The sequence below is a fragment of the Neocloeon triangulifer genome, unplaced genomic scaffold, assembly GCF_031216515.1.
Source record: "Neocloeon triangulifer isolate White Clay Creek 2 clone unplaced genomic scaffold, ASM3121651v1 ptg000011l, whole genome shotgun sequence".
In the NCBI taxonomy this organism is placed as follows: Eukaryota; Metazoa; Arthropoda; class Insecta; order Ephemeroptera; family Baetidae; genus Neocloeon; species Neocloeon triangulifer.
The window spans coordinates 1506277-1524826 of NW_026775553.1; the positions used below are offsets into that span (position 1 = coordinate 1506277).

At 38.1% G+C, this 18550-nt stretch overlaps 4 protein-coding genes across 5 annotated transcripts; all 4 read left to right on the plus strand.

The window, feature by feature from the left end:
• Nucleotides 1-412: 412 nt before the first annotated feature.
• Nucleotides 413-2041, plus strand: LOC132195947 (brachyurin-like). Its single transcript, XM_059618266.1, has 7 exons — nt 413-593; nt 652-694; nt 745-925; nt 973-1154; nt 1250-1348; nt 1403-1548; nt 1604-2041. The coding sequence occupies exons 1-7, from the start codon at nt 552-554 to the stop codon at nt 1805-1807; spliced, it is 897 nt and encodes a 298-aa protein (XP_059474249.1). The 5' UTR covers nt 413-551; the 3' UTR covers nt 1808-2041.
• A 481-nt stretch (nt 2042-2522) lies between these two features.
• Nucleotides 2523-3871, plus strand: LOC132195864 (brachyurin-like). Its single transcript, XM_059618132.1, has 7 exons — nt 2523-2621; nt 2680-2713; nt 2779-2935; nt 2985-3166; nt 3283-3381; nt 3445-3596; nt 3647-3871. The coding sequence occupies exons 1-7, from the start codon at nt 2535-2537 to the stop codon at nt 3827-3829; spliced, it is 894 nt and encodes a 297-aa protein (XP_059474115.1). The 5' UTR covers nt 2523-2534; the 3' UTR covers nt 3830-3871.
• A 204-nt stretch (nt 3872-4075) lies between these two features.
• LOC132195866 (brachyurin-like) lies at nt 4076-5848 on the plus strand. The gene is made up of 7 exons (XM_059618133.1): nt 4076-4190; nt 4246-4279; nt 4353-4509; nt 4564-4751; nt 5262-5360; nt 5410-5555; nt 5608-5848. Exons 1-7 carry the CDS (start codon nt 4149-4151, stop codon nt 5782-5784), a joined length of 843 nt encoding a protein of 280 aa, XP_059474116.1. The 5' UTR covers nt 4076-4148; the 3' UTR covers nt 5785-5848.
• Nucleotides 5849-5998: 150 nt separating this feature from the next.
• Nucleotides 5999-7548, plus strand: LOC132195867 (brachyurin-like). Of its 2 annotated transcripts, none has more exons than XM_059618134.1 (7): nt 5999-6303; nt 6359-6392; nt 6448-6604; nt 6657-6838; nt 6972-7061; nt 7116-7261; nt 7316-7548. In XM_059618134.1, the coding sequence occupies exons 1-7, from the start codon at nt 6262-6264 to the stop codon at nt 7499-7501; spliced, it is 837 nt and encodes a 278-aa protein (XP_059474117.1). In that variant the 5' UTR covers nt 5999-6261; the 3' UTR covers nt 7502-7548. The 2 variants fall into 2 exon arrangements, with proteins under 2 accessions (XP_059474117.1, XP_059474118.1); XM_059618135.1 differs by having other exon boundaries at nt 6451-6604.
• The last annotated feature ends 11002 nt before the right edge of the window (nt 7549-18550 follow it).

Here is an 18550-nt window from a genome sequence, read left to right on the forward strand (position 1 = left end):
GAAATTAATTTTATTATGATTAGAGAATAAGAAATAATTTACTTGAAACTTATTCAGGACTTTCTGTAAATAATCCTGTTTCAAAACAGACATGACCTAATTTTTAAAAAGACTGCCCAAACAAACACGTTAAATTCTCTGCAGAAGAAAAACGAAACAATTTACACACGTCCTCCTCGCAATCACTGCTGCTTTTTTTATTGCTCAAGTAAAAATTTATTATAACCTGAATAATGGGATTGTTTGCTCTGATGATATTGTTTTTGTCGGGATTAACGTTGGTGTGCTGCCGCAATACGCTTGTATCATTGAAAATAAGCCGTTTCCAAACGTTGTGAAAACATTGATCCATATAAGAGTTTGATAAAGATTGCTTTTGCCGTTTCCCTAAGTTAGACTTTTCATCCTAGATTACACTGATCGACGCATTTTTCGGTAAACAACAAATGAAATAGTTTGTATATGAAGGATTAACAAAGTTGATGACCGAAAAAAGGATTTTCTTCTTCCTATATAAGAGACGCGAACTCTTCTGATTGTAGAACGCAAAGATGAAAGCGATCAGCACGTTGCTCTGCGTCATTTGCCTCTCGGTGAGTTGATTGCACAAATTTGTGTAAATTCCATCAGAACACTTTTATTTCTCGCTAGGTTACCGTCCTAGGATTTGAAAATTACAATATAGAGGAACCAGGTAAAAGATTTTCATTTGAACAGAACTGGTTGTAAACCTTTTTCCCACAGTAATTGAGTTTTCTGAGGGTGAAAATGGCGGACGCATTATTGGTGGTGAGGATGCAACTCGAGGACAAATCAAGTGGATGGCTGTGGTCGTCAGCAAAATCGGCGGCGTGGATCAGTTGTACTGCGGTGGATCGTTGATTAGCGAGGATTACGTAATCACGGCAGCCCAATGCGTTCCACCGTAAGTTAATTAATAATCCCTATTTCTTGATTTTTACTTAATTTTAGGGAGAGTGATTTAACTGCCGAGGTGCGCGTTGTCCTCGGCGCCCTCAACATCACGTCCACGACGGAGACCGGCCGCGTTGACTTGATCTCCGATTTCCGTTTCGTCCACCCTGAGTATGACTCAGTCACCAAGGCCAACGACATTGCCATTGTCCACTTGCCAAGGAGGGTGTTTTCATCACGTGAGTCTATAATAAGATAAAAATTATTCAGATCAATCATTTTTAATTTGATATTTATTCCGTGCTGAATGTTGCTTTTTTCATATTTTTTTCAGCTTATGTTGGGAACTCGCAATTACCATATGATTATGAAGTGAATGCAACCTATGACGGCGTCGGTGTTCGCATGAGTGGCTGGGGAGCTGACAAAGATGGTAAATTATAATCTATAATTAACTTTACGTGATTACAATATCATATTTACCAAGGCATTCAATCAAACTATTCGGAAATCTTGAGATATGTCGACACGCTGGTGCGCCCGTTGCAAGTTTGCATTGATTATTACGGAGTAGATTACGTGAATGAAAAACACATTTGCGTCAGCACAGCCGGAGGACATGGCCCTTGCAAAGTATTACAAAAAAATGACCGTTTTTTCACATTCAAACGAATGCTTCCTGATTCAGGGCGACACCGGGGCTCCCCTGACTCTGACGGAACCGAGTGCCGACACCCACCAGATCGGAATATTTTCATTTTACGACGACGAGAGCTGCATTCGTGGCAAGCCTGTTGTTTTCACCAAGCTTGCCAGTCACTGGGATTTCATTACTGACTACACAGGACTCCTTCCACTATCTCCACCTACACCTAACCCTGTAGATTACTAACTTGCATGTGCAGTTGTAAAAATTGTAATAAATTTCTCGAGAAGCAAGCTTTCATTTGTTGAAAAATTATTTTCCCATTCTTCTCACGCGAAAAGAAAATAAATAAAAAATGCAATACGTTCATTTAGTATACGCTTCATTATTACACATTAACAATTACATTCTCTTATTCTGTAATATTCAATCAAATCAGGACAAGGGGAATTATCTTGTTTTATTTTCCGCCTCTCACTTATTTTTCCCTATCAAACATTTTTAACATCTGATGATATAAAAAAGTTAATTGAAACTGAAAGAATCTATGCAATTTATATTTTGAATAAATAATTAAAAAAACACTATGAACTTTTATTTAAATCAGTAAACAACTAAAAAGTCTATCCAGGCAAAGTAATATTCAATTTTTATTTTTATCATTGAATCATCACGAACCTACCAAATGTGTCCTCGGGATTGTATGAAGTATATAATTGTGATAGATAAAGAAGGATTTCAATTAACGCTGTCTGTTTATTTGACGTGCGTTATTTGCAATTTCAATAGCAACCACTTTGTAATTAATTTTTTACATAGAGCACAACAATCAGCGATATTGATTATGTGTGAGACAATCGCATAGCTTAATTAAGTGTGCTTCATTCAAACGTGTTGCTTGTCAAACAACAAGTGTTTTCGTGTTAGACTGATAATTTGATGATTATCTTGCTTCTAGAATGCGTATAAATAAATGAGGTGGGCACAAATATTTAGTAGAACTGAAACCATGGCTAAAATGAGCGTTTCCCGTTGGATTTTCTGTGCATTATTGCTCACTGTAAGAATTATATTAAATTTTAATTTCTCAACAAAAATTTACTCCTAAAACAACTCAGGTGGCTACCTCAGGTTTGTCGATTGCGGAAGAAGGTACTTTGATTAATTTTTCAAACGCCTGTAAGTTCAAATCAATAAAAAATTCTATTCATTTCAAGACGGTGGCAAGATAGTCGGTGGACAATTCGCTTATCGGGGACAGTTTCCATGGATGGCTGTCATCACTAGCGAAATCAACGGCACAGTCCAGTTGTACTGCGGAGGATCCATGATTAGCGGAGATTACGTAATCACGGCGGCCCAATGCGTTCCACCGTGAGTGAAATTTGAATTCAGAGTTTATAAATTTTCATTTTTCAAAAAGAGAGAATGATTACACTGCCAAGATTCGTATTGTCCTCGGTGTCCATAACGTATCGGCAACGACTGAGATTGGTCGTGTTGATCTCATCGCTGACTATCATTTTGTTCATCCTGATTACAATGCAGCCACTTTGGCCAACAACATTGCCATAGTCCATTTACCAACGAGAGTCAGCTCATCACGTAAGTCTAAAGATTTAAAAAAATCTTAATAGTTCTTAATTGATTTTAAACAAATTTATTAATCAAACATTCGCTAGCTCCTTGGCATTTATTTAATAATAATTTATCCTTGCAAGCTTATGTTAAGGAATCACAGCTGCCCTATGCATCCGAGTGGAACGCAACTTATCTGGGCATAAGGACCCGCGTGAGCGGCTGGGGAGCGGACAGAGATAGTATGTATAATACCTTGTATTCATCAGGCTTGAAACCTACATTAATAAATTACTTTCTCTCAGATGGCCTGTCTAATCATTCAGATGTCTTACGATATGTTGACAATAACGTTCAGGATTTGCAAGTATGCCAGGACTATTACGCATTAACAGGATTCGAAGTAAACGAAAATCACATATGCATTAGCACTGAAGGAGGACGCGGACCTTGCTTTGTATTGATAAAGTTTATTTTATTTTCATTTTATTAATTTGAAAGTGTTAGGGCGACGTTGGGTCTCCCCTGACCCTGACCGAAACCAGCTCTGATGCTCACCAGATCGGATTATTTTCGTTTGGCGACAAAACCTACTGCACTCGCGGTAGGCCCGTTGTGTACACCAAGTTTGCCAGTTATTGGGACTTCATTACTGACTACACCGGAATTCGTCCTCAAGCCGAACTTTAATATTTTGATAAGAATGTGTAATAAAAACTCTCTAGTAACGCATCATAATTTTTATGTCAAATTTTTATCAATATCACACTAAAAAAAATCTCACAAAGGGCTTAACAATGAGCAATCTCAACATAATTCCAAATGTCTCAGTAAACGCGAATTTAATCTCATTGCAAGCGAAATTGAAAAACCAATTACTTTTGTCAAACATGAAGTACTTTCATGTTACTGTCGACTTCTGATAATTGGCAATTATCTCTGTGCGTATGAGTATAAATATAATAGAGGTGCGCAAAGTTATATCAATCGTAATAAAACCATTGCAACAATGAACGAGTTTCGCTGGATTTTCTGCGCAATATGGCTTATTGTAAGACAAAACATTTTTGCTTTGAAAAATTTCAACTAAAATATGATCCAATCAGGTGCCTGTAATCAGAACGTCGATTGCGGGAAAAGGTATTAATTTTTTTTTTCAAAACCAGAGAAAGCTTTGAATGCAACAAACTTAGTAGAGTTTGAATTTCAAAAGGCGGTGATAGGATAGTCGGAGGACAAGGAGCAACTCGGGGTCAATTTCCGTGGATGGCCGTGATCACTAGCGAGATCAATGGCGTAGTTCAATTATATTGTGGGGGATCCATGATCAGCGGAGATTACGTGATCACAGCAGCTCAATGCGTTCCACCGTGAGTGAGAGTGAAATTCATACCCATTTTTTTTATTTAAATTAATTTTTTAAGGGAGAATGATTTGAGTGCCAAGATTCGGGTTGTCCTTGGTGTCCACAATGTATCATTGACATCTGGGTCTGAGATTGGCCGTGTTGATTTGATCGCTGACTATCATTTCGTTCATCCTGGATACAACCCAACTACTTTGGCGAACGATATTGCAATTGTCCATTTACCGACAAGAGTCAGTTCATCACGTGAGTTTCAAAATTACACGAAATATAAATAATAATAAATTGAAATATGTTATCCTAAATTAACATAAATTCTAATTACATTATTTAAGGCAGTAACTTTGTGTAGATTATATATCTATAAAAATTTCACTATGCACGAATTTCGGGTTTATTTGAATTTGACACTTTTCCTTGAGTTTTTTAAGCCATTTAAGGGCAAATCATTGTCTCTATTTCGTTTTAAATTTCTGGTTCGTTTTTGTTCAAATTAAAAGGTTAGTAGAAATTTCCTCAAATTTCATTTAACTTCAAGAATATGAAAAAGTTACCTTTGTATGAAAATCTTCTTTGAAAATTAGTTGTCAGCACATTTGAAAAAGATTAAATGAAAATATTAACCAATTTTTCTTTTCTTTATTTTAATGTTTTTTGAAAAATAAATTTTTTCAATATTCTTAAATTAATTTCAATCACTTACTTTTAACATGATTTTTTAACAACTAGTAATTAATAATGATTAATTTTTGTTAGCTTACATTGACCCATCACGGTTGCCTTACGCTTCTGAGGCCACCGAAACGTATCAGGGCATAAGGACGCGTGTGAGCGGCTGGGGAGCGAGCAGGGATGGTATCTTGCAATATATTTGACCAATTTTAAATAAAGTTCTTCCACGTAGGCGGCCTGTCAACTCATTCAGATGTCTTACAATTTGTTGACAATAACGTCATGGAGCTGCAATTCTGCAGGGACTATTACCCGAATTTCGACGTGACAGATAAACACATATGCATTTATCCTGAAGGAGGACGCGGACCTTGCCATGTATTGATCAAAGTTTATTAAATTAACGGTTGATTATTTTTAATTGATTTAGGGTGACGAGGGGTCGCCCCTGACCTTGACCGAGCCAACCTCCGAAGCTCACCAGATTGGAATATTTTCATTTGGTGATCCAACCTACTGCACTCGCGGCAAACCTGTCGTCTACACCAAGCTTGCGAGCCATTGGGACTTCATCACTGACTACACCGGAATTCGGCCACAACCGTAAACGGGATTGTAGGAATTTGCCTAGAATATCGTATTTGTAATGAAAATCCCATAGTAAGAAAGCATTAATTGTGTTTCATTTAACACGTACTATTAGAAACTTGAAATCTTTGAACACAGAACTTAATAACCGATCTTGATAGTCAATGTGTGAGTCACAAACTCCAAATTCCGCTGTGCAATGCACGTACGCTTATTTAATCAGGTTCAATTCAAACGACCTTGACAAAAAGTAATTACTAATTACTTGTCAAGCATGAAGTTGTTAGCGATTATAACACGATTAAAATTCAAATCGCCATGGATCAGTCTTCGATCGTGAAATTTTACCACAGGATTAAAAGATCTCTTTAGATTGAAATTAAATTTTAATGAGATCACCTTACATTAAGCAGACTTATGATAATTGATAATCATCTTGCGCATATATAATTGCCGAGGTGAGAAAAGTTTTTAAACGTAAGAAAACCGCGGCAAAATGAACGGGTTTCACTGGATGTTCTGCACATTATGGCTTCTTGTAAGTGAAAAATATTGCTTTTAAAAATTTCACCTCAACTATAATAATCGATCAGGTGTCTTTAATCTGTTCGTCGATTGCTGAAAAAGGTATGACTGATTATTTATTTCAATGCAAAAATCTGTTCATTGATTGAATTTCAAGAAGGTAATAGGATAGTCGGTGGGGATGTCGCAACTCGGGGTCAATTTCCGTGGATGGCTGTCATCACTAGCGAAATCAACGGCACAGTCCAGTTGTACTGCGGTGGATCCATGATCAGCGGAGATTACGTAATCACAGCGGCCCAATGCGTTCCACCGTAAGTACAATTTAAATTCAATATTACTTTTGATTTTCACTTTGTGCAATAGGGAGAATGATTTGAATGCCAAGATCCGTGTCGTCCTCGGAGTCCACAACGTCTCGGCAACGACTGAGATCGGCCGTGTTGACCTGATCGCCGACTATCATTTCGTTCATCCTAATTACAGCTCAGACACGTTTGCCAACGACATTGCTATTGTACATTTACCTACAAGAGTCAGCTCATCACGTGAGTCGATACAATTAGTATTTTACCTGGGTTTTTTTTTTTTTTTTTTTTTTTTTAATAAGGCCTTCTTTTGCAATTATTATGATAATAAAAGTTTAGGTAAACTCATATAGTGATTTTCTGTTTTCGCCAGCTTATGTTAGCCAATCTCAGTTGCCTTTTGAATCCGAGATCAATGCCACCTATCAGGGCGTTCGTGGTCGCATGAGCGGCTGGGGATCTGGTAAGGATAATGGAAAAATAACATGTTGAATATGCCAAATAATATTCCACTCAGGTGTCGGAACCAATTATTCGGATGTCTTACGATATGTCGACGTCGACGTTCAAGATTTGCAAGTTTGCATTGACAATTATGGAGCACAATACGTCAACGAGAAGCACATTTGCCTGAGCACTGCCGGAGGACGTGGACCTTGCGGTGTATTTATCACAAATAATTTTATTTTTCTCGTTAATGCACTAATATATTTCTAGGGCGACACCGGGTCTCCCTTGACTCTTACAGACACAAATTCCGAATCTCACCAGATCGGAATATTTTCATTTTACGACGAGGAGAGCTGCATTCGCGGCAAGCCTGTTGTTTTCACCAAGCTTGCCAGTCACTGGGACTTCATTACCGACTTCACCGGAATCCGGCCAGAGAATCCGGGATTTTAACTTGATAATTGTATAATGCAAAATATATATGAACTTGAATTATCAAATCTTGTTTTATTAAAAAAAAAAAAAAAAAAAAAAACTACGATAGTGGTTTCCAGCAGGGCGAGGTCGTTGTGCAGGTCCCTGAGGAGTAAAGTTTATTTGGCGTCGTGACGTCACGATAATATGTCCTGAAGGCGCTGTGGAGCTGGCAAGCAAGCAAGAAGAAGATGTCATCTGTGATATTGCTCGTTACACGTGATAGCGAGCGAGCGAGCGAGCGAGCGGCTCTTGCTCTTCCTTTCCTCCTCCTTCAGCCATATTACACAGCCCGGGGCCAATCTATGCCGTTGCTAATGCGCGCTGCCACACTAATCTGCTGCTGGACCCAAGTCATTTCGCCAGCACGGGGTGGAAGGAGATTTTTCATTAGTCCGGCGTGGAAACAAAAGGAGCCGAGACCGTCCCTCCTCGACAAAAGAAAAACTGTTTTTGGGATACTTTTCCGGGCCATCCGTTTTTTGCCGAGCTTGTCAAAAATGACCCACCACGGTCTCTCCTAACCTGAAGACTCTATATTCAGTTTTAAATAATATCATGTAAAGGATAAAATGAAATTTCCTACAAAATTCAATTAGAAAGCTTTAGATTTCTTAACTAATTTCATCATTGTTGTAATGAGGACGTTAAAAAATATCATTTAGTATTGATAACATTTAATTTGCCGTACGTGAACTCTTGCACGCGATTAAACTTTGATCTGTCTTTAAAAAAGATATGAAAATTATTAGGATTATTTGTCCACGTGTTTTAAATTAAGTTTAAAGATGTGGGAATTGCATTTTATCATTCTGGTGGTGATGGAGACTTTGCTGGACACGAGAACAAGGGGCGACCTACATTTTTCCTGGCGACGAAATATGAGAGCGGGCAAGTAAACAGTCCTTTATATTGATCTAGCAACAGCTGAAGGAAAGAGCTCCGGGAGGGAAAAAGTTCCACGGGAATCAAGTCACGTGCATTGTTTCTGACGGGCCCGTTAATCAGCAGCTCTTGAAGAAACCAAAAAGAACTGAGATAAGAGGTGTGAAATATTAGATTGACACAATAAGCGCTGCAGTTATCACCAAACGAGAGCGTGAAAATGAGGAATTGTAATTTGTGAGCGGGGAATTCCGTGGCGCCACATAATTAGCTTATCTCCTGTGCGGGTCGCATAACTTACGGGATTTCACTTCACAACGCATGGTTATTTCCGCACGCGTGTGTTATTCGAGCGATATCAGCCGGCATCCGAGACTCGCTAAATGGCAAAGGTTCAGCCGCCCTATCTGTAATTTGCTCGGCGAAATTTGCCACCGAGTGTTAATTTAGTGCCGGCGCGCCTAATCGTTAATCGGCGCCTGCATAATTACTCGTAATGTACACAGGGGGCTCCAGATTAACCTCTGAGCGGAATTTATATAAAAGAAATTCTTATTGTTAGTTAAATTCATTCATTTACTATTTAAGACAAAATATTCTAAAACAATAAAATAATATAGTCTGATTCTTTCTGTTTTCACATACCCCGCCCAAAGTTGAAGATATCAATATGAGATTTTCACCACTTCACCATCTTAGTTTGGAAGCGACTTTCCTAAATTTTTGACTAAAAATTTTCAAAATTGCGGGTTTTGCGGGACATTTTGGAAAAACAAAAAAACGTGATTATCTCAGCTTCTGGTGGTCGTAGAACAATTTTCCGGGTACGGCTGAACTCGTCTTAGCAAGTTCTACAACTTTGCTGTTGAATGTAAAATTTTAAGTCAAAGGTCAAGGTCACTTTTGGTGACCTGAAATTTTCAAACTCAAATTTGGAAATGTGCTGCATGATGAAAATCATTTTTGAGATAGCCATTCGATTTATCATGAAATTTTACGTAATATATGTCAAAATTGCGATGTTGATATTTTTAGTTTAATTTAAATAAAAATAAGAATATTAAAAAACGTAGTTTTTCGCACCTCGGCAGGCAGTGTCAACAATATAATCGTCTGTAACTTTTGTTCTGATGATTTTAGGTACAAAGTAGTTATGACCAAAGTTAATCTCCACGTCAAGACCAATCGATTGGTGTGTAAGTCAATGACCTTTGGTGACCTTGAGGTCAAAGGTCACTCAGGTCGGTGACCTGGGGTCACGCGACCTAAATGTGTGATACGTACTTAGAAAGGTCTTGTCAAGAGGATAATTTTAGTCACCAAATTTTTTACTTTACGTCTACTACAAAGCAAGTAATCTCTAATTTCCAATAAATTTCACTCAAAATACTGCATTTAATTAGGAAAAATTATAATTATTCGATTTGTAGTAGACGTAAAGTAAAAAATTTGGTGTCTAAAATTATCCTCTTGACAAGACCTTTCTAAGTACGTATCACACATTTAGGTCGCGTGACCCCAGGTCACCGACCTGAGTGACCTTTGACCTCAAGGTCACCAAAGGTCATTGACTTACACACCAATCGATTGGTCTTGACGTGGAGATTAACTTTGGTCATAACTACTTTGTACCTAAAATCATCAGAACAAAAGTTACAGACGATTATATTGTTGACACTGCCTGCCGAGGTGCGAAAAACTACGTTTTTTAATATTCTTATTTTTATTTAAATTAAACTAAAAATATCAACATCGCAATTTTGACATATATTACGTAAAATTTCATGATAAATCGAATGGCTATCTCAAAAATGATTTTCATCATGCAGCACATTTCCAAATTTGAGTTAAAAAATTTCAGGTCACCAAAAGTGACCTTGACCTTTGACTTAAAATTTTACATTCAACAGCAAAGTTGTAGAACTTGCTAAGACGAGTTCAGCCGTACCCGGAAAATTGTTCTACGACCACCAGAAGCTGAGATAATCACGTTTTTTTGTTTTTCCAAAATGTCCCGCAAAACCCGCAATTTTGAAAATTTTTAGTCAAAAATTTAGGAAAGTCGCTTCCAAACTAAGATGGTAAAGTGGTGAAAATCTCATATTGATATCTTCAACTTTGGGCGGGGTATGTGAAAACAGGAAGAATCAGACTATATCAGTTTCTTTAAATTTCAATTTGTATTATTTTAATTTTTTCTATACATTTCAACCTTTTTATTTAAAAAATTAAAATCAAGAATTACCCACTTATGCAAAAATCAAATTAATTTTGTTTTAATTATATTTAAAATAGAAGTTTCAAAATTCAAGCAAACCGTAACTCAAAGAAATATTGCTTTTGTTCATTTTAATTTTTTACCTTCTTTTCTTGCCAAAAATGAGTTAAATTATAGCAACCTTGAAGAGCCCCCTTTCAGTAGGTCGTCGGAAATTTAAGATTTGGCGCGGGACCTTGGCAGAGAATAAACAGGGCGAGGCCGCCCGCCACTCACACGAGTGTGCACCCTGGAGAATTACATTACGGGTCGGCAGCTATCCGTGGTGCTTTTTCATTCCACTCGAGGATCTCGGAAACAAATTGGATTCCTCTCCTTTTGTGCGGAGAGAGCAAGAATATATGCAAGCGACGCGCAGTCCGCCGCCCTCTCAACACTTTGATAGTCATCCCACTTTTATTACGGTCTTGCATGGTTATTTCTGGTTTGCTTTTACGCGCCCCAGCCTTGTGAATGATTATTGAATTTTTTCAATCACGGCCTCAAATGCGATTTGTGCAAAATCGCGCAATTCCCAGTTTCGCTTCATTTCGTGTTGATTTCAGAAAATGTTCACAAAGGACAAATTTAGAATTTTTTTTTTAAATAAAATTTAGTTATTCTATTTTTGATTTGAATTTTCTATAATTATTGTATAGGTTTTTGAACCAAATAAACCAAACCAATAATTTTGGAACTGGGCAAATTTACGGCTACGGTGGCTCGTCGGCCGTTGAGGTTTGCGGTGATTTTCACAGACTCCGTGATTTGAATTCGCCGCTCCAGTGAAATAATTGCGGCCGATTGAAAATCGGTGGCGGCATAAAACTCTAGTGGGACTTGATGTATCGGAATATTGGACTCGGCAGCAAATTGAGTGATCGTGCGAGAGGCGCCGAGGTTCGGAAATCGAAGTGGCCCGTCTGTCGTCTACATTGCAGCTGGGAATTGCGAGAGAGCAGCGCGCGGTGGCTCTTGTGCATGCGAAATTCGCCACAGCCAAATTGCACCCTCAGGATAGCCTATGTTGTTTGGTCGAGGGCTCCACCCTCACGCCTAAGCCACTGCATTTGCATACATTGTCTGGCTGGCCCTCACTTAAAGCCGATAAGCGCTTCGAATAAATTTTTCCAATAAAATTTAAATTAAAATTTCACCATCAAATCTGAACGATTCATATGATTGATAAGCTCAAAATCTTCTAAACCCGCTTCAGAAAAAAAAATCATACCTGCCATTTTTTAGAGAATTTTCATATAGTCAAGAGAAGAATGTTTTTCAAATTTTCAACTGAATTCTGATTTTACTCAAGACAACAAATTCAAACCGAACCTTAAGTAAAAGTTTCACAGGAAAATGTATATTAATTTTGCTTTGTCTCGGAATTCGTCAACGTCCTCGTCGTTATACAGCCCGCTGCTCATATTTGTCAGGCAGGTTGCATACACATGACAATCGCAGGCGCTTCCGAATCTCCCCCATGCCGTTTTAATCCCCGTCTCTCTTTCATTGCTTTGCCTGCCAGCTGCGCTTATTGTCAATGTTATTTGCACATTTGCTGCGTGGGTGGATTTTGTTTGTTCGCTCGTCAATTGCAAATAAACGTCTCAAAAGACTGACAACCGCTATTGTTTGAAATAAGTAGTCGTTTGTTCAAAAATGGAACTTTTTCAGCTCGAAAAATCAATGAAAAGGTTGGACGGCTCGAAATTTGATATGCGAGTTGAAACTCGAAACGAGACAATGAGAGTGTCGCTTGAAAGGCCACTTGACCTATTCGACAGAGCTGCAAAATGAATCTATAATTATTTACTAGAGTGGCCACCAGTGATTACAATTACTGTGCTCATTCAATATTGTAACGTTTCTGCAATCAACTAAAATAAGCTGCTGGAAATTACAATTTGAATTGAAAAATGTTTTTCATTACCATTGTTAAAAGACTAAAATAAAAAACCGATTCCAATAGAAGATAATTTATCATTTAATTATATTGAATGTTTTTCCATGATCTGTAGAATTTATTTTAACATTATATAAAAACATCAATTTAGAATCCTTAATCATTTTGTTTTTCTGATGTGGTTATTCTCTTGTAAACGTCCTAGAGATGTTTGAGCAGGAAGAGAAATTTGAGCGGCGGAAAGTGGCCGAGATATTTGCGCGCATGACCGTCCGAATCTGCCGCTCCAGGGCGTTTCTCTCTGCTCTCGTTTTTTGCCTGACAGGCAGGCAGGCAGGCAGAGAGAGTGTGGTTTTCAGCGCGCAGTGACAAGCCGTGATATAAATTCGCAGCGTCAAACTTCTTCTCTTCTTCTTGCTCCTTTTAGCGGCCGCTCTTATGGCACGTAATAACTCAATGCCTCTCTCATTGAATACGCGCCTGACATGCCCAAAAACCTTATCGCCCCCTTTTGATATTCACTCTCTCTCCGGAAAGAAAAAAAACTGCGACGGACCATTAATTTGAATGCAACAAAGGCCGCCGCCATCAAAGGGTCGCCCCCGTCGTGTTTGTTTTACATAAAAGAGGCCAAATCAAACACGGCCCGAAAATTTCCACCTTTTTTTTACAACGAATTTCAAGCGATGCCGCCTTTTAATTCGTTTTTAACTATATAAGAGTTGTTGGTTTATCACCGACACGGGGAAAAATTGATAAAAGTGTTTTCCTTTCTTTTTTTACGATGAGAGGAAACGGAGAGAGATGGGGTCCGAGTCTCTCCCCCTTTGGTGCAATCGACGCTGATGACAGAGTATATTATTAAAGCGCCCTTTGTGACAAACGAATAAGCAATTCCTGCAGCTTTAATCTGGTGATCAATCACGTTGACGAGGCAGGGGAGTCCGCGCTGGCCAGGAAATCCATGCACCGTTCTGCGATTAATTAAAACACAAACGTTCGGAAAAAGGCGAATTTCTTCTGATCTGGCGCGCTGTGGGAAATGAAACTTTTATCGCGGGCGCGCGACACAGAAGAGTTTTTGTTGACTTCTGTGGATGTGTGGCAAACCGCTTTGCCAGCAGGAAAAAGTTTAATATGATTTATGACACGAACCTGAGCTCCCTTTAAGCAGCAAAAAGTATTTTTTCCTGTGCGACACCAAGTCAGTGCCAGCCGTCGTGCAGGAGAAAGAGTTTCCCTTTCTTTTTCAAAAGCTATGAGTCCTTCCGGAATATTGCATTTATAAAAATTCATTTCATGTTCCACAAATTTAAGTTTCTTTGAATTTGACTCTTTTCATAGAATTTTAAAGTCAATTAAGAGCAAATGATTGTCTTTAAAATTGTAGAAATTGAATTTTATTTTTTAAATTAATTTCAATCACTTTTAGAGAGAAGTTTTGTTAATCTGTTTCATCTACGGATTCTTGGCAGTTGAAATCGATCCAAATCACACAGATTCGCAGAGTCACCTCGGTGCTCCGAGCAAGCCTCTAATTTGCTCCAAAGTCCGGTCCCTGGAGGAATATCGCGGCAACACACACGCGCCGGCAAAAGGAGAGTGTTGTTGCAGCAGCGGGGCCAAAAATGCTCTTCCCTTTTAGCTTTACGTCCACTCGCTGGGGACACTTGCCCGTATACAACAATAATGTGGTGCCGCAGACTTACTTTACGACTCCTCTCTAAGACACTTATGGCGTAAAAACAATATAAGGCCGAAGCTGCAATCGCGTTTTCCGCCCCAGCACCACGCCAACGACCGCGTGCCTCAGATAGAAAGGCAGAGAGGATATAATTGCGAATCCATTAGCGAGGCAATAACATGGACCAATGCAAATAAATACAATACCAAATTGATATAAATATAACCATTGCGGTAATGAGGATTAATTTAATTGTACTATTAAGTTGCACTTCATAATTATTCTGTAAAAGTCTAGTCTATTATCTCAGTTAATTATTTTCTTATTATAAAATTATGAAGAAATAAACATTCAAATTTTGCTATTTGTAGGGAAAAAAACACAAATCCCATAAACTTTAAAAAAAATTATACACTTTTTAAAAATCTTTTGATTAGAAATTAAAGAAAGAACTAATTAATTAATAATTTGTTTAAAAAACAATAATATTAACGTTAATAACAATTAATTTGTAATGAATCACACCTTCAAAATTCTTCGCCAAAATGAAGCTGTGATAAATTGAAAGAAATCAAAATATAGGTTTTTTTTCCCGTTGAATTTCTCAATTTTCTTACTTCAATCTGGTGATTTTAATTGCTGTTTGTTCAGAACGGTCGCTTAATTTCCTTTGTGTCAAGTGAAAATTCAAAAGCATTTCTTCAAAATTTCAAGAAAAAATAAATCCCGCGAAAATACTATGAGAATTGCAGGTTTCTTTTCACTTTGACAAAAAAAAAATTGCTTTTTGTCAATGGTGGCGCTGCACGAGTGGCAAAATCAGCGATCGCAGCGCCACCAACGACCAAAAGCTGAAGGTTTTTGATAAACTGACAAAAATACATTTTTTTCGCGAACTCTTCTTTCTGTGCTACGCTTTGGAATTTTCACATCGTGTTCTAACAAAATAAACTCGAAATCTGTCAGGATTAATCACCTGAAAGGGCCCTTAATCAAATCATTTGAAACAAGACATACATTTTACATGTAAGATTTAAAAAAGAATCTCCTAACAACATTGAGTCCACCTTGGTTGTCGCTGGTGATTGATCGGCCTGATGGAGGAACAGAAAAGCATCCATCGAGACCATCGAGGTTTATTTCGTGGACAATGCGCAGCGGGGCATTCCCTGAGGAGTGGTCGGTCGCCTGCCTGCTTTTCCGATACCCGCGCGCCCTTTGATTACACAATCAACGATTAGACGGGAGGGATGACAAATGGCTGGCTCACGCAGAATCCATCATCTTGCAGCATGTTTACCAGAAAATCTTGTTTGACTTTCTCTCCGCTTTATTTGCGAAATGCGACCCTGGCCATAAATCAAAGCGCGCGAATTCAAATCTTGTGTGCCACACGTAACAAATGGGCTTTACTCGGCACACATATTGCCGCCGACTCCTCTTTGTCGCCTCGGCTTTATTACAAATGCCAACTCGCTTTTATATTAAACGTGAAATATTGCCAGAATTCTCGTTCTGAATGGTAAAATATTTTGGATTTTGTTTGGAGAAAAAATAAAAAATGTACTATTTCAGGGAAAAATTAAATTAAGAAAAAGAAATTACTGTTGAATTTGAACTTGAAGCTAAGATTTTTTTAAAGGATGTATTTATTTTGCAAGAAACGCTTTTTTTCCTTTCATCCTTACACGGCGGAAAAGCAGTAAAACTCAAAGAGATAGTGCAGATTTGTTCAGCTCGAAATGTGGGACAAGCAGTGAAAAAGAAAGACTCCTTCGAGGACAAGACGTTAATGCACATGCAACCGATGGCCATAACAATCACTTTTTATCCTTGGCATCGTTGCCTTCAATGGGAAAGCGATATTGCGCGTTGCTCAACAAACCCCAGCCAGCCAAGCAGCAGGAAACAATAGCTTTGAATATCTGCGGATTTTCCTTCTTTTTTCAAATCGGTAAGAAACCAACCAACCGCGTTTCTTTGAAGTAAACACACACAATTTATTTCCATCTAGCAATAATTTTTAAACATCAAGAACTCTGTAAGGTCTCCTGAGCAAACAAAAGCTCATTACTTATTCGCTTTAACAAATCCGGCGAGTCTGTGAAGGTATTTACAATAATAATTCAAAATCTCTCGAGGCACTCGAGGGAATGCGCAAAGGAAGCTCACAGAGATTTATATAGTTTTGCGAAAACAGCACGGTGAGCTGCTTTGGATAATTATACGGTACACGCTTCCCCATTAACAAGCTTTTGGCGAATTCAGCCCAAAGATAATGAGAAACCTCAAGTAAGGCGCTTATTACAGGCATTTGTGGCTAAATTAAAATCGCCTTAATGGCAGAAGTTAACCTTAAATCAAACCAAATATAAGTAGTTGAGATACTTTTTCAAGCAAATAAAAGGTTCAAATTTTACAAAAATCGCCTGTTATGCAATTTATTAACAAAAGGAAATAGAAAAGCTGAGGAGAGAATAATTTATTCAATAAAAATAAAATTTTATAAGTCATTTTAGTTTCTCTGCTCATGAAAGTATTATTATTTTCAATATTTTTATAAATAAAAATGAAATTATTGCGAATATATTTTTTTTTATCCTAAAAAACTTGAGGAAATGTCAAAACGCTTTAGTCTGTATGCTTTTGGCTTGTTCTTGCTTTCATAAGGATAAAGCCAGAGAGAAATGCTCAGTCGACCGTTTGAACATGCAAGTACAAAGGTCGCTTTCTGCGTTATTATTTGTGCTGACTACGGCAACACACACACATCACTTTCGGGCATTTGCGGAGTGTGTGTGTGTGACTGCGGTTTTGACTACATCAGCAGAAAAAGATCCGCCGTCTCTGAAATATGAGATGCCCAAAACTGTTCTCTTCTTTGACGAAAACCCACACCTGAAGTAGACAAAACCAAAATCAAACGTGTTTCCGACTAGATCGGCTTGATTTATTACTTTAGGAGGAAATTTCCAACCCCCAGGGGCCCGTATAATAATTCCTTTACTGTCATCCCGAACTCTGCAAGATCGAAAAGAGCTTATTTCGCAGAAATGGTGGAGATAAGTGGACGTGTGCGCTGTCAAGAAGTAGGTGTGAAAAAACCCGGAGCAGCATCTCATGTGTTTCACACAGCAGCTCATAACACGGCGACCCCCGCAGCTACACTTTCTTTCGAGGGAGGAAAAAGCCTCCCCCTTCGGACCGGCCGGCACTTCTCAGTCTTGGGTGAAATAATGCGTTTCTCCTGTCAGCTGCTTTTTTTATCCAAATGAACCGACTTGGGAGGAATTCGAGGCTCAGTGTATATTTTTTATGATTAATGTTTCTTCCGAGTCTTGGCGAAATTGACTGATATGAATTTTTATTGAGAGCTTTCCCGTCCCTCGAGATGTTGACCGAGGGAATAATATTTCACGTTAAAAAGTTTTAAAAACTTTCCAATCTCTTCCCTCCATACATTTTCGCCACTCAAAGGAGCTTTATAAATTCATAAACTCGTCTCCATTAAGACTGGGAGATTTTTATATATGATGACCGCAAATTTTGAGAGGTAAACTTTTTTTTTAGAAAGGACAAATTTAATTCCGCGCTTTCTTGGCTCTCGAAGCGAAATTGCCCTGGCCTTTTTCTCTCCAGCAGCTTTTCGCACTACTTTTAATTTTTGCGCCACCACGGGGCGGCCATAAATCTGGCCGGGCATTCTTTTTCCCTGCAAAAGCTTTGTGTGTGAGCTAAACACACACACTGGCGCGCCTTATGTGCTGGAAAATGCTCTCAGTACAAAAGCAGCAGATTAAATGAAACCCTCCGCTTGCCCACCCATCTAATTATTTGGAAAATTGCGGCGCAGGAGATGCCTGCAAATTTCCTCCAGCTCAGACGCATTTTGGTTTACAATACTGAATATAGAAAATTGTCGGAAATTTCCAAATTATTAGCAGAAACGGACAAATTTTTGGTGGCAATTTGTTTTAATTAAATTCGTTTAAGGAAAAAAGAATGCTTTTCCAATTTTTATTATAGTAACTAAACTTCAAGGATAAAACCCGCAACCGAAACTAGTAGAGCAGGGACTTTCTGTACCATGCAGAAACAATAAAGTTGCTCATCTCCACCGAGGAAGCCGGATTTTATTTCAACAAAAAAGGATAAAATCATTAAAAAGTTTTAATTTGTGATTATAAAATAGTCTTTTTTTAGATTGATTGATTTTTAATTAATTATTATTGCATATTACAATCTGCATTCTGTGTTTTCGTCACATTCAAAATTAGGACAAATTTTTTATAAAAAAAC